General features: G+C 40.4%; 1 protein-coding gene across 5 annotated transcripts; it reads right to left on the bottom strand.

The window, feature by feature from the left end:
* Positions 1–903: 903 nt before the first annotated feature.
* Positions 904–17,753, bottom strand: clockb (clock circadian regulator b). 5 transcript variants are annotated; one of them, XM_054603747.1, is made up of 24 exons: positions 17,646–17,753; positions 13,896–13,983; positions 13,305–13,464; positions 12,807–12,895; positions 11,684–11,743; positions 11,185–11,333; positions 10,509–10,600; positions 9,796–9,885; positions 9,479–9,599; positions 8,879–8,992; positions 8,654–8,772; positions 8,455–8,537; positions 8,074–8,180; positions 7,836–7,983; positions 7,614–7,689; positions 6,368–6,512; positions 6,039–6,136; positions 5,634–5,819; positions 4,870–5,028; positions 3,887–4,111; positions 2,933–3,126; positions 2,602–2,731; positions 1,733–1,867; positions 904–1,494 (listed from the first exon to the last, which is right to left on the bottom strand). In XM_054603747.1, exons 4-24 carry the CDS (start codon positions 12,821–12,823, stop codon positions 1,201–1,203), a joined length of 2,742 nt encoding a protein of 913 aa, XP_054459722.1. In that variant the 5' UTR covers positions 12,824–12,895; positions 13,305–13,464; positions 13,896–13,983; positions 17,646–17,753; the 3' UTR covers positions 904–1,200. The 5 variants fall into 5 exon arrangements, with proteins under 5 accessions (XP_054459722.1, XP_054459726.1, XP_054459727.1 ...); XM_054603751.1 differs by having other exon boundaries at positions 1,733–1,864; XM_054603752.1 differs by having other exon boundaries at positions 4,870–5,004.
* Between the last annotated feature and the right edge of the window lie 120 nt (positions 17,754–17,873).

Here is a 17,873-nt window from a genome sequence, read left to right as displayed (position 1 = left end):
AAACACACAAACACGCACCAACCACAGACACTCTCATGCCCACTCATGCACACACAGATTGTATTCCCAAAAACACACTAGCTCACAGAATCACACCACGGATTATAAACAACTAGGTCTGGACAGTGATTTACTGTACACAACCACATCAAGTGCTAAAGTTTCAGGAGGTTGAGGATATACTGTTTGTTACTTATAGGGCTCTCTGACTGTTAAAAAATAATCCCTACTATATACACACGCGTTAACTTTAATAGGGGTAATATCTAAATATATATACGCCTTTGAATAGTCTGCTCGAAATAAAATAAAGATAAAAACATAATTGACTATGTTATTGGCACTTGGAATCACTAAACCCGTTATACGTACAGTGATCATTCTGCAAATAATTCAGTTAAACTGTGATCTAGCTTCTTGCCAAACATAATTTGTTACAAAGTTAAAAAGAGCCATTTTTGTCTCAGACACAGTGTTCAAAAACACAACTTTAACAAGAAAAATCCCCAGCCCAACCAAACTGACAGAACTTTAAAGCCTTATTCTGGACTGTTATTGTTATTTTAGGGAAGGTAGGGGGGTGGGGGTTGAGGGGTAGGGGAGAAGACTGAGAGAGCACATCGTCGCTCCATCTTTGACCAGGAAACACTTGAACAAAGTAAAAATTCATCTCTCAAAAGCGACTAATAAAAGCTTACACAGTTATTCTTTCCATGCAATCATATAAAATACTACATTTCTGTTTCCTGTTAGGCTATATAGGATATTTACAAGTTTTTTTTTGTATCATACAGTATATCTGTACAAGGTCAGTCCACTTTGACACACCTTCAAAAAAAAAAAAAAAAAAAAAAAAAAAAAAAAAAAAAAAAAAAAAAAAAAAAAAAAAAAAATAGTCTGTTGTTACCGGGTTTTTCCACGGAGACCGGAGCTCCCTCACAACTCCGCCTCTGGTAAAGGAAGGGGGGATTTTAATCCATCCTGTTGCCATGGTGACAATCGAGTTCCTTGAGGACTCACAGGCTTTCCTCTTTCCTATGATTCATTTCTTTCAGATTGAGGAAGGTAGGGCAATGATTTTCGGGGTGGAGGGGACGGTGGAGAAGTAAGTTTGTGACAGCCATGCCACCAACACAGATGTGTGCAGCAATCCCTTAAATTTCCCGTAGTCGTCATACTAACACATTCTTCCTCCAGACCTTACTGTGGTTGGCTGCTGACACTGTCAGTCCTGTGCGATGACGGGGCTTTCTGCTGTTTCTGGGGCTGCGGTTTCAGTTGCTGCTGGTGCCTCTGGTGGTGAGATTGTTGCTGCTGTTGTTGTTGTTGTTGTTGTTGCTGCTGTTGTCGTTGCTGCTGCTGTTGTTGTTGTTGTTGTTGTTGTTGTTGCTGCTGTTGCTGCGTTGCCTGTGTGAATGTGCCCTGTTGTTGGAGTGGGAAAGCTGCCTGCAGAATCAACTGGGTGGACTGGTTGCTATGGAGAAGATGAGTGCCCTGACAGAAATACAGTGCAGGAGCATTAAAAATTGAAGCAGTTCTAAAAGAAATCTTTCTCTTTTCACCCACTCTGAAAGTAAAGCGAATGAACATCGTTAAGTTTAAATCAATTCAGTATATTATCTCATTCATTACTGCATGCAGGATAAAGACAACACCTTTCACAATAATAACATTTGATATTTTGTCATGGTGTGTGTTTAAATAAATCATATTTGCTGCCCTCTACTGATACCTGTAGGAATTGCTGTTGTTGCTGCTGCCCCTGCTGGCCGCCCTGAGCCACTACAGTCGTCTGGTTTTGGCCGTCGGGCTGACCTTGGGGCGGTTGGGCTGGTTGCAGAGTCAGAGTCTGGGTTTGCCCGCCCTGCTGAATATACACAGGAGTTACCACGGAACAACAAAAGGATGTAGTCATATCAGTGTGAATTGAGTTTTGTTTTGGATTGTAGGCCATTTGCTGCTTTAAGAGAGAGCCCACACATTAGGTTTAAATAGCATCACCTCTACTTATGATCTCTCTACAGATATACGTGTATAAAGATAAAAGTGTATTTGGAATTAAGAGACAAATGAAAAGAGATGGGAGTCTACTGTATAAGCTAATGTAAGGATTTATGCAACGGTTTTATTGACAAAGAATCTACAAGTCTTAGGAGCTGTTAGTCCTTTGAGTCATCTATAGGTTTCAATGAGAAGACAACTTTATTTTGAAAATCCATAAAGCCTTTTCGGATTCATTTTAATCTCTTTGTTCTTCTGCTTTTAGAGCTAGACTGTAAAAGAATATTGCTGTTTACTTTGAGAAGACATTACCTTCTTTTCATTGCTAAATATCAGCATCAATTACTAACAGTTTTTTCCAATAATTTATTCAGAAAGGTGAGATTTGCTGAGCAAGCAAACCAATGTTTCCCCACAACCTCCACGGTTTTTATAGTATTTTTTTTCAATTATTTCACACTGTAACCACTCTCTCACTTAACAGCTGGGTGGTTATGTGCCTCACACATGGCCGCTTGGCTGGACTCTCTGTAGAGTAGTTTACTGGTATCAGATACAGTTTCAGTAGCCGCTCTGCGACTCATACAGCTTTGTCCGTACCTGTTGCCCACCAAACGGGTTGTACGCAGTGACCACCTGTCCCATGAACATGGAGGTGGGCACCATGACTGCTCCACACGCCATTGGAGCAGTCACAAGCTTGGTCACCAGCTGCTGCCCTGCTGGGAACCTGGAGAGAGTGAAATGGAGAACAGGGACAAGAAAGAGGAAGAAAAAAGTGAATTACAAAATAAAAATAAATATAATAATATATACAGTGACTTATATAGAGTCCAATTACTTATATACATACAGTACAGGCCTGGAGAGACTTTAGCTTAGTGAGAGTGAGGGGTAGTTTGACTTGTTGGTTTGGTTGTTGTCTACCTACCGGATCTGTCGATCCTGCGTGAAGGTGGCCACTGCGGTGCCTTGCTGCGTGTTGGTCTGCGGCAGGCTGGTGCTGATCTGCAGCACGTTGGGCTGCCCTGGCTGGGAAATCATCATGGTGTTGTACAGTGGAGCGGATACTGAGCCCTGGGTCTGGGGCTGAGCCTGGGGAGGTTGTTGGGTCTGACGCTGGGGCTGGAGAGTGGTAATGTGGGGAAGGAGGGAGGGACATGATATGAATTCCTTTAAAAAACAGAGTAAACAGACGAGGGGTCTTTTTGGTTTATTTACAGTTCTTTTTTCTCAAGTTTTTCTATTTTATGTCATTATTGAACGTACAAAAAAATAAATGTACAGGTCATGAAGCTGTAAATATACAGAAAAACTGAAAATAAACTTTAGGATATTCTGAACATTGTTTTAATTCAGCTTACATAGAAGGTGGCTGTCAGGAAGGGTGCATTAAAGCCACTTCACTACCTCGAAAAGTGTGTTTGCTTTTAATACATTATATACAAACATGAAGTGAAACATGGCGCTTTTGTTGCCCTGGTTGTTTAAATAAACCTGACAAGATAGCTTAGATCAACATTGCTCAATCCCAGAGAATGGATGGTGTTTTTAACCAAGGTAAACATGATGGTGTGTTTTACAGTACTCCACTGTCACAGAGTTTCCTGTGAAGTCTGTCACATGACGAAACACTAATAGCATGCCCTGTGGCTCTTCCTGTCTTCTGAATGAGATGTAAACACTGCAAGTACACAGACCAGTTCTGTGTTTGTGTCCTTCTATCGACATTCTCTACATGACCGATCAATAGTGACAGAAGTTCACACAAGCTCACAGGACCTCTAATATTGAGCACATGATTAATGTTGGACCTGTTCCTTTAAAGGTTACAGATACTGCCAGTTTATCGGAGATTTAAAAAAAATCTTTATTTGTGTCCTACCTGTGTGAGGGCGTTGGTCTGTTGTTGTTGTTGTTGCTGCTGCTGCTGCTGCAGGTTCTGCTGGGGGGGTGGAGCCTGCTGCTGGATGGTGAGCTGCTGAGTTCCTGAATGGACGGGGTTAATTGTCGTTTGCTGGACTTGACTGGTCAAAGCAGTTGTTTGTTGGACTGAGCCCACCTGGGGGAGCTGCACATTCATCGCTCCGCCTTGCTGCTGCAGCAACATCTGTCGGGATGGATACACAAAATGTCAGGCCACAGTGGTGTTTGCTAGGTTTGCACTGCATTAACTATTTTCTGTACATTTATCGGCCCAATCTGTGCGTATTATTATAACAGAACAGAATAAATCAAAGTGAGTAAATTGTCTTAACACACCAGCTAGTGTACACGCTAGTGAAATTACGGTTACCTATGAATAGAACAGAAATAATACATAATGCATGATTCTGGCTCTGATGTAGGTCAGGCACAGCCAGGTGGAACGCAACAGGAAAAGACAAAGTGCACTACTCATCTACTGATCTTTATAAAAAGAAGAGAGGTTGCGTGCTACTTTTGTTCTAGTAACCGACTATCTAAATTTGGAAAAACATCATGGGGAGAAGCCTGAATGCAACTGAAATTGAAAAGGTAAGTATGCAATTATTCTGTGAGTAAAATGAACCCCTTTCAGTAAACTGAAGTAGTGTGTACTTTGCAAACCAAATAATGAGGCTAAATAAATGAAGAACTTGTGCGCCTGTGGAACTTTTAATCATAAATACATTAGTTGTATAGCTTTGAATGGGGAAGACACAGAAAAAAGAGAAGACCCACAAAGCATGGTAAACGAGACGGGGGGGCTGTTTGTCTTTTATGACACAAGACAAAACGAGAGCATCACTGCGAGACGGAATAGTAATAGTAATTTGATTAACTGCACGGCCCCATTTGGCATTTTAAAAATCTGACAGCCATCATGTGCGTGGGTCTACATCGTACCTGTATGCCCTGCCCCTGGACTCTCTGGAGCTGGTCTTGGATGTGTCTCAGCTCGTCCTGCTGCCGCTGGATGTTGGCTTGGATCAGTCTTGTCCTCTGTTCCAGCTGATCCTTTAGATGCTGCATGGCGTTCACCTGCGCAGAGAACTCCATCACTGGCTGTGGGTGGAGGGAAAGAGGTCGCTCATGTCACTAATGCTCATTACGAGCACTGGCAGGCCGACAAAAAGTGGGGGCTGCAGCTAATGGGTTTTTTAATTAGGGTTTTCAGAAAATATTTATACATATGACTATCGAGACACACTGTTTTGTGATACTGTATTGATACGCAAAACACTATCGTTATCTAATTAATAGTTAACGTGCAAGCACAAAAAGTAGTGCTATGATGTTGATTGTTACAGGAACTATGGTACATGAAAATGCAGATCACAATGTTCTGATGGCAGAAAAAGGTTGAAAAAAAATATACCCAGATTTTATGCATATTGCAGTGTGTTCTTGATAATAAAACCTCAAATTAAAAAATAAACTAAATATATTTGATTGTAACGCATGACACATGCACACACCTTCTTTTAGTGTCTTATATTAGCCTGACTATTATTTTTCTAAATTTATTGATTTATCATTTTGGTCAGAAATAGTGAAGAATCAACCTATTAAACCTGGGACCATTAAAGTTTTTGGCAGTGGTTTCAGCTCTACTCTACAGCACATCATGATGAGATGAAATGACCCATGTGTAGTGCCTACGTTCTCACCTGTACGTTTGTCTGTAGCTGCTGTGGTTGCTGTTGTTGTTGTTGCTGTTGTTGTTGTTGCTGCTGTTGTTGTTGCTGTTGTGGTTGTTGCTGCTGTTGTTGTTGTTGTTGCTGCTGTTGTTGCTGCTGCTGATGAGTGATCATACCCGGAGTTACACTCTGTCCTGTGGTCTGAGAGCTCATCGACTGCAAATAGACAAGTAATAAATAGAATTATGGCAACTGAAGTGTAAGAATTTGTTTGATTACATTTCCTTTACCAAACTGCATTTAGAAAACGTCATTGACTGAATAAAATGTAATCTCTATTTGCCTAACTCAAGGTCATAAAAATGTATATCTGTCAAAACAAGAAGACAGAGAAGTTTGTTTTGCGTTGGTTTTTTTGGGCCAATCAAGTCTCACCTGGCTGCTGATGGATGAGCGACGCTGTGATGTCATCTCCATGGTGGAGGCCAAGGACTGCCGAGGAGGTGTGGCCGTGTCCATGTGTAGCTTGGAGGCTATTGCAGAGACAGAATCAATAAGTACGAGTCATACTCTGCTGACGATATCGTATCATCTTACTGCAGGGCCTCCCATCCCATTAAACTCCACAACTGATGTGTCACTGATCCGTCTTTAAAGTATGAAGTCAGGGTAGGACTGATTCATATTATATATGTACATGCAACATATGTGTGTGTGTGTGTGTGTGTGTGTGTGTGTGTGTGTGTGTGTGTGTGTGTCCTTACAAGTGCATGTGTTGTCGGAGACATGTGATGAGGACTTGTGAGAGCTCTGTGAGGAGGTTGAGGGTGTTCGGCTGCGGTCAAATCGCTCTAGAGCCTCCTTGAGGCTGGACGTATTCAGCTGTGACTCGGACTCAGAGTCCTGACTCTAAAAACAGACAAGCGGAGGAAAAATACACTTAACAGACAATCCTTTAAAAAGTTATAATTTAGCTTACCTTACATTATTTATATTTCATGTACTTCACTGTTACTTCTGCTCCATCTATCTCCTCTGCTGTGTGTAAAGTGTGCTGCTATATATTGACAGAGTCACACACACACACACACACACACACACACACACACACACACACACACACACACACACACACACAAAGCAGAGAGGATGAAGCGTGTGGGTTTTGGCTGCATTCATTCAAAATCCGGCAAAGCAGGACCTTCTTGCAGGGTTGTGCGGAGGTGTGGGTGTGTTTATTTGTGCTTGCTTTGTTCTCGCTAATGCCGCTCCCTCTCTTCATTCACTCTCTTGCTCGCTCGACCGCCACACTCTTGTCTCTCTTTTGTTTTGTTTTTCCGACTGACTTCACACTTGGCCGGGGTATTTCTCGGGACCCGAAGAAACGCGTCGACTGTGAAGTTGTTTGAATGAACGGTTCTCGAGAAAGGTGCAAGCGCCGATACTAGAGGCCAAGCAATTGGCCCGTTCCAAAGAGGCATGTCTTAAACGAGCACTGCACTAGTACATGGTAATTAACAGCTATTAGATGGACAACCCACAAAGTTCTTCTATGGACAAAATGTAACTGAATTAATGTGAGAACAAGAACCATTATCCTAGCCAATTTGTCAGAGATCTGTAAAAAGTGATAGAAATATTAATTGGCAGTAGCATCTCAATGACAGAAGTAATGGGATCGCAAATTTGGATCTAGGTTGTATAAGACAGTTTACATCCGAAATTTGTGAGCCTTTTGACATATAGAAAAATATGATGGCTCTTAATTAAGCTGAATATATTGTTTTGTATGTTAAACATTGCCACTAGAGAACTTCAGTCAGTCTACTAACAAAAGTTCAATAACACTACTGATATATACCTTTTAAAACCTACAAATTCAACCACAATATGTTTGTTTTTTTCACAATTTCTCCTCCATACTTGATATATTGAGATACCTTTAATTGTTGGACTCCTGCATTGATCAAAGCTGATGAGTTTTGACAGTTTCTAGATGTAAGTTCTCACCTTATTCACAGTAACTTCTGGGTTAGCCTCCTCAATGCCCAGCTCTCTGCGCTGTTCTGCCCTCACTTCTGCATAGCTGCGTTTTAGACAAAAAAAAGAAGGTGCATGAGAGATTTGAACATTTAGAAATGCTGTGTCACCTGTAAATGGATCACAGAAGTGCCTATGAGAGGCTGTTTATTACCACAGACTCTAAACAAACGGACAGGAAAGCTGCAGTACCTGACTACTGTGTGCGTACAGACAATAAACTCGGGCCGAGAGTTCCACTGGTGATAGGTGATGTAGTAGTGCGTCTGAAGCCAGATCCACTGTTGACCTTTAGTCAGGAAACGATAGTAACAAGACTTCCCTTTACCGTACTGCATCACTGAACAGGAGAGAGACACAGAGGTGAGAAACGACGAGCAGAGAGAAAGGCTTTCACACAAAATGAAAGAGTGTAGATATGAGCCCTCACAGTGTTCGTGACACTTGGCAAGTGTCTCCAGGTCGTCCACATGGTAATAGTCGTACCCTGATGTTCCCAGAACCTCAAAAGGCAGGTAGCCTATGATTGGTGGAGCTCTGAAAAAAAGGACAAATGGAATCCCAAAATCGGAAAACAGAAAGGTGAAGTGTATGCAAAAAGGGGCAAACTTGACGGGGGCTCAAAAGACCATATCTCAAAGAAATAAGTATTATGTAAATATAAAAGTTTGGATTATGCGTTAAGATAAGAGCTTCATACGACATTTTGCCTACGCGGCAAAAGTGCGACCCCCCGAAGACGACTTCTGACTGCATATACTTAAAGCTTAAAAATCAATGCACATTGAAATGTGTGTGTTTGTGTGTTTACCTATGGTCTAAGAATAGGAACTTCCATTCTAGACTGTGCCTAGAGGTGAATTCTTCATTGGGCTCTTCCACTGTACACATCTCCTGTGAATATAAAAACAAAAACACCAGAAGAGAGAAGGTATGTTAGATAAAAATGCTTCAATAATGGCACAGTGTGATTTTTTTTTGCATTTTTGTGAGTGTGTGTGTGCCTCTACCTTGATAAACTGAGGTTTGGCCAGCCGAACAGTGGCTACGAAGCACACCTGGTCGTCAAACGCCGGTTGTAGTGACCGCTGTAACACCCCTGCTAGACCATTCCTCGCCGCGTTGGGAACTGCGCAACACAGAGCAGGTTTTGCCGTTGACAAGGTTGTTTACCCCGTCAGTCAAACTGGCTTTGCACAGATTTTCGTGTCTGGAATGCTATTTAAGGGACATACCGTTGTTGAGTGACTTGAAGTTGCCAATGACCTTTACATATTCATAGACAGGCGGTTCTTTGGGGTCAATGGTCCCTCGCAGCATATGGCAGCAGAACTCCATGTGGTTCTTAGCTGGAAAATAAAAATAAAAAATACAGTAAGGTCAAAGTTATGTGAAAAAGAAAATCATTTTTTCCCATTAAACTCATGTGTTTAAAATGTTTCGTGATACTGGAAGGAAAATCAAGACAAAACTGTCAAAATGATGCCCAAGCATGGGCATGTAAAATATAAGCTAGTTTTTGGGTAAAAAAATAAATAAAAAAGACCTGTGGCTCTTTATTTAGCTACTCAAGTCTGAGAAGAAAATGATTTCCTTAGAGACAAGACTAACAGGCCAGGAATTTTGCATCATCTTAAGTTGTTTATTTATTCAAAATATATTCAATGATTTATTACGGTCAAACTTAAAAATCAGATTCAGCTGCAAGCTGTGCATAGTGAAGTAGGAAATGATATTGTCCTATTAAACATCAAACACAAAACAGTACAGTATCACTGGATAATGTTGATAACCAGCATTAAGCGTAGTGTAATGTGATTCGGGATGTTACTGACTCTTCAGGTAGTCGGAGGTAAGGTTCTCGTGGTCGGTGGGGTGCGTGGACAGAGCCTTGTACACCTCTGAGTGTTCCCCAAGTGGCAGGAAGTTTAACAGGTTCTGGTCCACCAGGTCCGTCTGAGAAACACACACATACATGAGAACAAGCACAAAACTAAGAAGAATGGCAAAGCCCGTTTTTTCAGCGCACACACATAGATTATCCCAGCATGTTTGATCTAAACGACACACACAAAAAAATCCACTTAAAGCTTGTTCTACAATACAGTGGATGACTCATAGCAGGTAAAAGAAAGAAACCAGTGTTACTCACCGGTAAGTGTTCAAGTAGTGAGGTGACACTCTCAGAGACGTAGAGGATGTTCCCGTCGGTCATTATTGCTAAAAAGAACCCATCCAGAGCCTGATAACGCAAGACAAGATAAAGTAAGAGGCTCTCATCAATTTGTGTTTTGTTGAATATCAGCAAAATAAACAATAAGTAATGATACCGCAGCGTTTTTACTTTCAGAAATAAAATCCTGGCCGTCACTCATTGGTTTGTGGACTGCCGTTTTGAAGGCTCAAGTTTGCCATTTTGGCCGTCGCCATCTTGTTTTTTCGCAACCAGTGGTGACACGAGAGGGTGGATCTAAGACATTTTTAGGCCACCAAAAAGTTTCCAATTAACTTTCTGGTAGTTAATTAAATAACTCTGAATGGGACCATAATTTACTAAATGAACATCATGCTGTATTGAAGAAGACTTGCAACTAGAGATTGAGACCATAAACTAATTTACAATGTTTACTGAGGTAATAAATCAAGTGAGAAGTAGGATCATTTTCTCATAGACTTCTTTACAATCAGACATTTTTTTTAAACCAGAGGAGTTGCCCCCTGATGGCCATTAGAAAGAATGAAAGTTGAAGGCACTTCTGCTATAGTTTCACTTTTCAGAATGCTTGAGAAAAACCTACCCCCAGAGTTAAATGACTGTGAATACCTAACAGACAGGATTACAGTACAACATGTGTGATGTCTGACCTCCAGCATGAGCTGGGTGAACTCCTCATTGCTAAGAAATGGAGGTTTCCAGTCCTGCCTGATCTCACTCGACTCCGACTGGGCTGCAATCTCTGGTGGAGGAAACGGAAGACAAATGGAAATTTAAAGAAGAAAAATCCTGTTTTTCAAGAAAAATCATGGACATAAAAAAAGACAAATCATAAAGAAAGCACACACAAAAGATGCATCGATAGCAAATGGATCAGGGTGAAAACAAGGCACTTAAACAGAGCAAGAGATAACACAGTGCAACGGTGAAGTGGCAGCTGAGTTAATTATCATGCACAGCAATGATAAGAGCTAGGACTAGGAAAATAAATAGTAACACATGTGCAGTAATCAAATATTTCAGCATAAGGGATCACAGTATTTATGATTATGAGGGGAAACAGAGTGGAAGGTGGGGGTGGGGGTGTAAAGCAGCTAATTATTTATGTAGGACATTATTAATATGCATAACACATTAAGTCACTACACAGCTGAAAAGGTCAAAACTAATTAAAGAGTCATTTCCACTTTACAGGTACGGTGCCCATGTCCCATAAAAAGTGTTATAAGCTGTGGTAAAGAGTGTAAACAAGCACAGACTGACAGTGTACACGATAACAACTAAATATAGAACAAGACGTGTGTCCCCCTTGTGAGGAGTCCTGACCTTTGTGTTTACACAGGAAGTCAATGCTTTTCTGCAGGATGGTGGATTTGTCCATCTTCCTGGTATTGCCCGGCAACATCGTGCCCAGTTCCTTGATGAGGACATTGAACTGGTCTCTCCGTTTCTTCTCAGACTTGTTTCGGGACACGCTGGAATCAAAACCACCGTTATAAATTAGATTCCAAAAGTCATCCAGTCAAAGTTTCTTTCAGACAAACATTTCCAAGAGACTTTTGGTTTTGTTTTTTTGTCCATATTTGCCATTTTGACTTACAGAAAAAAAACTGACGATCCTGTAAATAGGCAGGCGTTACCTTTTTGTCACGTGACCCTCTTATTTTATTCATGACTGCTGTGTACGGCATGCCATAAAGACGATTTAGACATGTTTTAAAAGTGTTTCAAATGCTGGTAAAGTGTAGATCTGGTCAAGAAACAACATCTTTATATATGATGTTTTATCATCACTATAGCGTCTTCATCCTTATATCTTGCTTACCGTTTTGCTTTGTCCTTTTCATCTTCTTCCATCAACCCATCAAATATGCTACAATCATCCCTGCAAGAGGAGAAAATAATATTTTCATCTTATCCTGTCCCACTTAGTTTTTTTCCTGTGTATGCATGTTTGTTGGCAGCTTGAAAGCAGATCTGTATTGTTAATAATAGCAAGTGACGGATGCCGGTTAATGAGAGGATTCCTACATGCCAGGAGCAGGTCTATTTTTGGGTCACACAAAAAAAGAGAGAGTAAGAGGGGGAGAGAGAGAGGAATGTGTTTTGCTAGCCAAGAAGATTACAAGTGCATTTGTGAAACAGGGCGTGCTCCTTCCTACGTTTCAATCAATATGGGTCAATAGAAAAACTTTCATTTTTTAGGGCCGGGTGAGATCTGGAGCAGTTATTTAATATCTTAAAGTTTTTTTATTGTGGCACCCCATTTCATGATAACAACAACAATAACTATAATTATTACAGTGACCCTTGTATTGTTTTCACCTTGAGCGTCTGTATGTGTGTCATTGTGGCAGATTGTGTCCTGGAGGCAGGGGAAACTACTAGAGAAGCAGATTTGAGTGCTTTGCCTGGTGTTTTATTTATGTCCGTCTGTAGACAGATTTTATCAACGTGATAGCGTCAAAACCGTTCAAGATGCATTTACAAATCTTTACAGGTGTGTTGTTGAGAGCAAAACGAAGTCAGAGTTTAAAGATGGGTGTGGTCCGAGCAAGGGTCGCCGGAAGTAAGTGGGCAGGAAGTGGGGAAGGGGTCATTGGTCCGATTAAGCGTTGCGGCTGGTGGGATCCCACATCAATTGGTCTTAAGTTCATTCATTATTATTGCTATCATTATTATAATCATACATTTTTTTCGGAATTTATTTAATTAACATGACACCATTATGGGTTTAATGATTTTGTAAAGCTAGACAGCTGAACATATTTTGAACTTAACTTGCTTATACTCAACACATGCATAGTGTATGAATGTAATTTATTATACATTTACATATTGTGTGTGTGTGTGTGTGTGTGTGTGTGTGTGTGTGTGTGTGTGTGTGTGTGTGTGTGTGTGTGTGTGTGTGTGTGTGTGTGTGTGTGTGTGTGTGTGTTGCAGTATACCCTATGCTTGATGTCATGGCTGCTGCTGATCAGGGCTGTGGCTGCAGTGATTTGCTCTTTAGGCGTGAGGTAGGCATTTGGAAGACCAACTGGAGAGACAGAAAAAACAGTTTTGCATTAGCTTAGGTTGCTGTTATGGTTTGCACATATTGCAGTTCAGACTGAAAATACGATTGACTGTTTTGGGACACAGCCTGCTGAAGTTATGCAAGTAGGCCAAGCTTAAATAATTATGTTAACTTGATAAATGTCCTCTCTGAAAAACAAACAAACAAGCGTGTTCATATTTTAATGTGTTTTTTCAAAATACATCACAATTATCAGCATTCCCATGGGGTTCAGATAGCTGGCTTACTATCATCAGTTGTTTTATAACTTAATATACAACAGACCATATTTGTAGTTTATGTTGCAACATGTTAAAAAAATGCATCACCAAATTTACTTGTGTGTCTGAGTGTGTGTCTGAGTATGTGTGTGCATGTGAGGACTTCTCACCCCAATGCAGCTTATGCACGTGGTCAGTTTATGTCTTTTCTCGGGGGTCGTAGAAAGGGTGTGGGGTCAAAGCTGACTCTAAAAGTCAAAACGGCCGTTGAGGTCATTGGGGTCACGAAAGGGCAACAGTCCACGGAAACAACATGGTGATCAACCAAGCCTGCGGGAGGAATCAGAACAGAAAACTAGGGGTCAGTAGGTCAATTTGAGGGCAGCTTTATTTTTTATTTATCAACAATGCTCTTATTACCACTTTGAATTTGTCATTTAGCACATGTTAAATTTGACCCTGTCGCAAAAATGTACAGTAGCTTCCAATTCATACTGTCAAACTTTCTAAACAACTCACTAAGATGCTAACTAATAAATAACTAATGAAGCAGATTTTATGAAGCAAGACCGTTGGGAGGTCTTGAAATTCCAGTTATTGCATTACAAAGTATTTCAAGTGCAAATACCGTACGCCACTGCATGAGGAAACCCTGGTATAAGTCAATTATTATGCTTAGATTATAAGCGCTTCAGAAAACTCTTTCGGGGCACAGTGACCCAGTTATGAAAAATGTGGTGATAAGGTTATTTTCAACTTACTTTCCGAAATGTCTGTGGGCAAAACTAGCTGTTTTCGATCCTATCCTTCCAGGCACTGACTAATCTTCATGTGTGAGCCACACTTCTCCTGCAACACAAAGAGCCCACACTCATTTACAAACATACCAGGGGGCCGTGTGTTTACCATGCATGCAAATTCTAGAGGCCAACAAGGACAGAAAATGGTAGATGCTGCAAAACAGGAAATTGTGGATCTGAGCAGCAGTCAACAACTTAAAAGATATTCATACTACTATAAGAATAGGGCTGCAACTGATCATTTTTTTCATTATCAGTTAATTGTCACAATTTCTTAAACCTCAAGATAAGGTCAAGATGGGGTCTGACTGTAAGTCCAAAAGCCAAAGATAAATAGTTTACAGTGACATAAATCCACACAATTTAGAAGCTGGAACCAGTTAATTACTAATTAGAATAAGTGAAAAATGCCCATCAAACACTCCGACAGCCGGAAAGTGGCATCTTCAAAGCGCCTGTTATGTCCGACCAACAGTCTGCAACTTAAATACCAATATCACATAAGGTAATAGAAATGCAGCAAATCCTCACCATTATTCAAGTACTTTTTGGTGATGTCTTCACAAACAGTTTTGACAATGAAGTTCCCAAACTTGTCAAGCAGAGCCAACAACATACCACCACCGTGACCCAATGACCTTATAAGAGGATTTTGCTGTAAAACATGAATAACATTATGGCCTAGATTATTTATAGCACACATTTTTTTAGTGGGAGATTATGGTGAGATTCAGTCAGTTTGTTAAACCATCTTAATGGCTCCATGTGTCTCTGGCCTGACCTACAGTCGTGTATTCCTCATGGCCAATAAGTGAAGCCTCATTAGACTGAGCTCCTCCATTGGACAGATTCTGCCCACTGCACATCTTTGTCAATGAATAAACACTGCAGTCGACCAATATAGACATTAACTATCATATATGCACAATATACCTTTATGATCATATATGCACAGTATACCTTTATGATCATATATGCACAGTACACCTTTATGATCATATATGCACAGTACACCTTTATGATCATATATGCACAATACACCTTTATGATCATATATGCACAGTACACCTTTATGATCATATATTTACCTTTATGATCATATATCATACACCTTTATGATCATATATGCACAATATACCTTTATGATCATATATGCACAGTACAACTTTATGATCATATATGCACAATACACCTTTATGATCATATATGCACAGTACACCTTTATGATCATATATGCACAGTATACCTTTATGATCATATATGCACAATACACATTTATGATCATATATGCACAATACACCTTTATGATCATATATGCACAGTACACCTTTATGATCATATATGCACAGTATACCTTTATGATCATATATGCACAGTATACCTTTATGATCATATATGCACAGTACACCTTTATGATCATATATGCACAATACACCTTTATGATCATATATGCACAATACACCTTTATGATCATATATGCACAATACACCTTTATGATCATATATGCACAGTACACATATATGCACTTTATGATCATATATGCACAATACACATTTATGATCATATATGCACAGTATACCTTTATGATCATATATGCACAGTATACCTTTATGATCATATATGCACAGTACACCTTTATGATCATATATGCACAGTACACCTTTATGATCATATTTATGATCATATATGCACAGTACACCTTTATGATCATATATGCACACATATATGCACATACACCTTTATGATCATATATGCACAATACACCTTTATGATCATATATGCACAGTATACCTTTATGATCATATATGCACAGTACACCTTTATGATCATATATGCACAGTATACCTTTATGATCATATATGCACAGTTACCTTTATGATCATATATACACCTTTATGATCATATGCACAGTACACCTTTATGATCATATATGCACAGTACACCTTTATGATCATATATGCACAGTACACCTTTATGATCATATATGCACAGTACACCTTTATGATCATATATGCACAGTACACCTTTATGATCATATATGCACAATACACCTTTATGATCATATATGCACAGTACAACTTTATGATCATATATGCACAGTATACACCTTTATGATCATATATGCACATGCACAGTACACCTTTATGATCATTTATGATCATATATCATACCTTTATGATCATATATGCACAGTACACCTTTATGATCATATATCATATATGATCATATACACAGTACACCTTTATGATCATATATGCACAGTACACCTTTATGATCATATATGCACAGTACACCTTTATGATCATATATGCACTTTATGATCATATATGCACAATACACCTTTATGATCATATATGCACAGTACACCTTTATGATCATATATGCACAGTACACCTTTATGATCATATATGCACAGTACACCTTTATGATCATATATGCACAGTATACACCTTTATGATCATATATCATATATATGATCATATATGCACATACACCTTTATGATCATATATGCACAATACCTTTATGATCATATACACTTTATGATCATATATGCACAGTATATCTTTATGATCATATATGCACAATACACATTTATGATCATATATGCACAATACACCTTTATGATCATATATGCACAGTACACCTTTATGATCATATATGCACAGTACACCTTTATGATCATATATGCACAATACACCTTTATGATCATATATGCACAGTACACCTTTATGATCATATATGCACAATACACATTTATGATCATATATGCACAATACACATTTATGATCATATATGCACAATACACCTTTATGATCATATATGCACACTACACCTTTATGATCATATATGCACAGTATACCTTTATGATCATATATGCACAGTACAACTTTATGATCATATATGCACAGTATACCTTTATGATCATATATGCACAGTACACCTTTATGGGGCCACAGGTGTTCGTTACACAACCGAAAAAGAAAGCAACCCATATATCTAGCATGCAGGCTAACTAAGCTTGCTACCGAAAACTGTCCATTTAACCCAGAGCATGAATGCTCCTACTGACCCCGTTTCCCTCCGCTAAGCTCGGGGACGCCACACACACACACACACACACACACACACACACACACACACACACACACACACACACACATGACAGGTAAAGCGGTGCACGTTCGCGTGATAAACGGCAGGAATGTCAGCCTCGGAGCTGGCGCGTGAGCCTCGGAGCTGTCACGCAACAACTGACATTGAAGACAGAATAATCTCCACAAACACGTTACCCTGGGTCCGCGGACGACACGAGAGCACCGAGCCTTAAACACCCGCACGGGGAAAGGTCCTCGCGAAAGCCGACAAAAACATGAAAGGAGAAATGTCCAAAAGCAGCGACGGTGGAAACATTGTCGCGGCAGATGTGTATGTGTACACACACACACACACACACACACACACACACACACACACACACACACACACACACTGGCAGGGACACGCGCGCACGCTCGCCCCCTCGCACGCATAGACACGGGCTCTCTGAATGTGGGTCACTGGGCCTTGCTCTCCCTCGAGCGTGCGGAAACAGTCCCGGAGCCTCCTCTGCAGTCCGACTGCTTCCGCGCACTGACGACGCCAAAGCGGCCGTGCCGTTCCGCGTTTGGCGACCGCCGCCGGCGTCCGATGCGCGTTAAGGAGCCCCTTACCTCCGCGTGTGATCGACGGCAGCCTCCGTGTTGTGCTCACTTGGACGTTGCATCGAGGCGGTGGGGGCCGGGAGGACTCCGGGTTGGGGAGAAAAACAGGAGGCCTACTTCATATTACCAAGTACAGTCATGCGCATTGGCGACGGTAGGGCGCACTATTTTGCAAGTACAGTATTCTGCAAGAAAAAAAAAACACTCCGAGGGGATCTCTGAGGGATCTTCAGAGGG

The sequence above is a fragment of the Anoplopoma fimbria genome, chromosome 9, assembly GCF_027596085.1.
Source record: "Anoplopoma fimbria isolate UVic2021 breed Golden Eagle Sablefish chromosome 9, Afim_UVic_2022, whole genome shotgun sequence".
NCBI classification, from domain to species: domain Eukaryota; kingdom Metazoa; phylum Chordata; class Actinopteri; order Perciformes; family Anoplopomatidae; genus Anoplopoma; species Anoplopoma fimbria.
This window is presented reverse-complemented; position numbering and strand designations above follow the sequence as displayed.

Excerpts from the sequence above, each read along its gene's own strand:
- clockb (XM_054603747.1), bottom strand. Across the intron at positions 8,993-9,478 it reads TACCTCCGACTACCTGAAGA|CTAAGAACCACATGGAGTTC; the intron begins GTCAGTAACATC and ends TTTATTTTCCAG. Across the intron at positions 3,127-3,886 it reads AGACCAACGCCCTCACACAG|CCCCAGCGTCAGACCCAACA; the intron begins GTAGGACACAAA and ends ACCACTCTCCAG.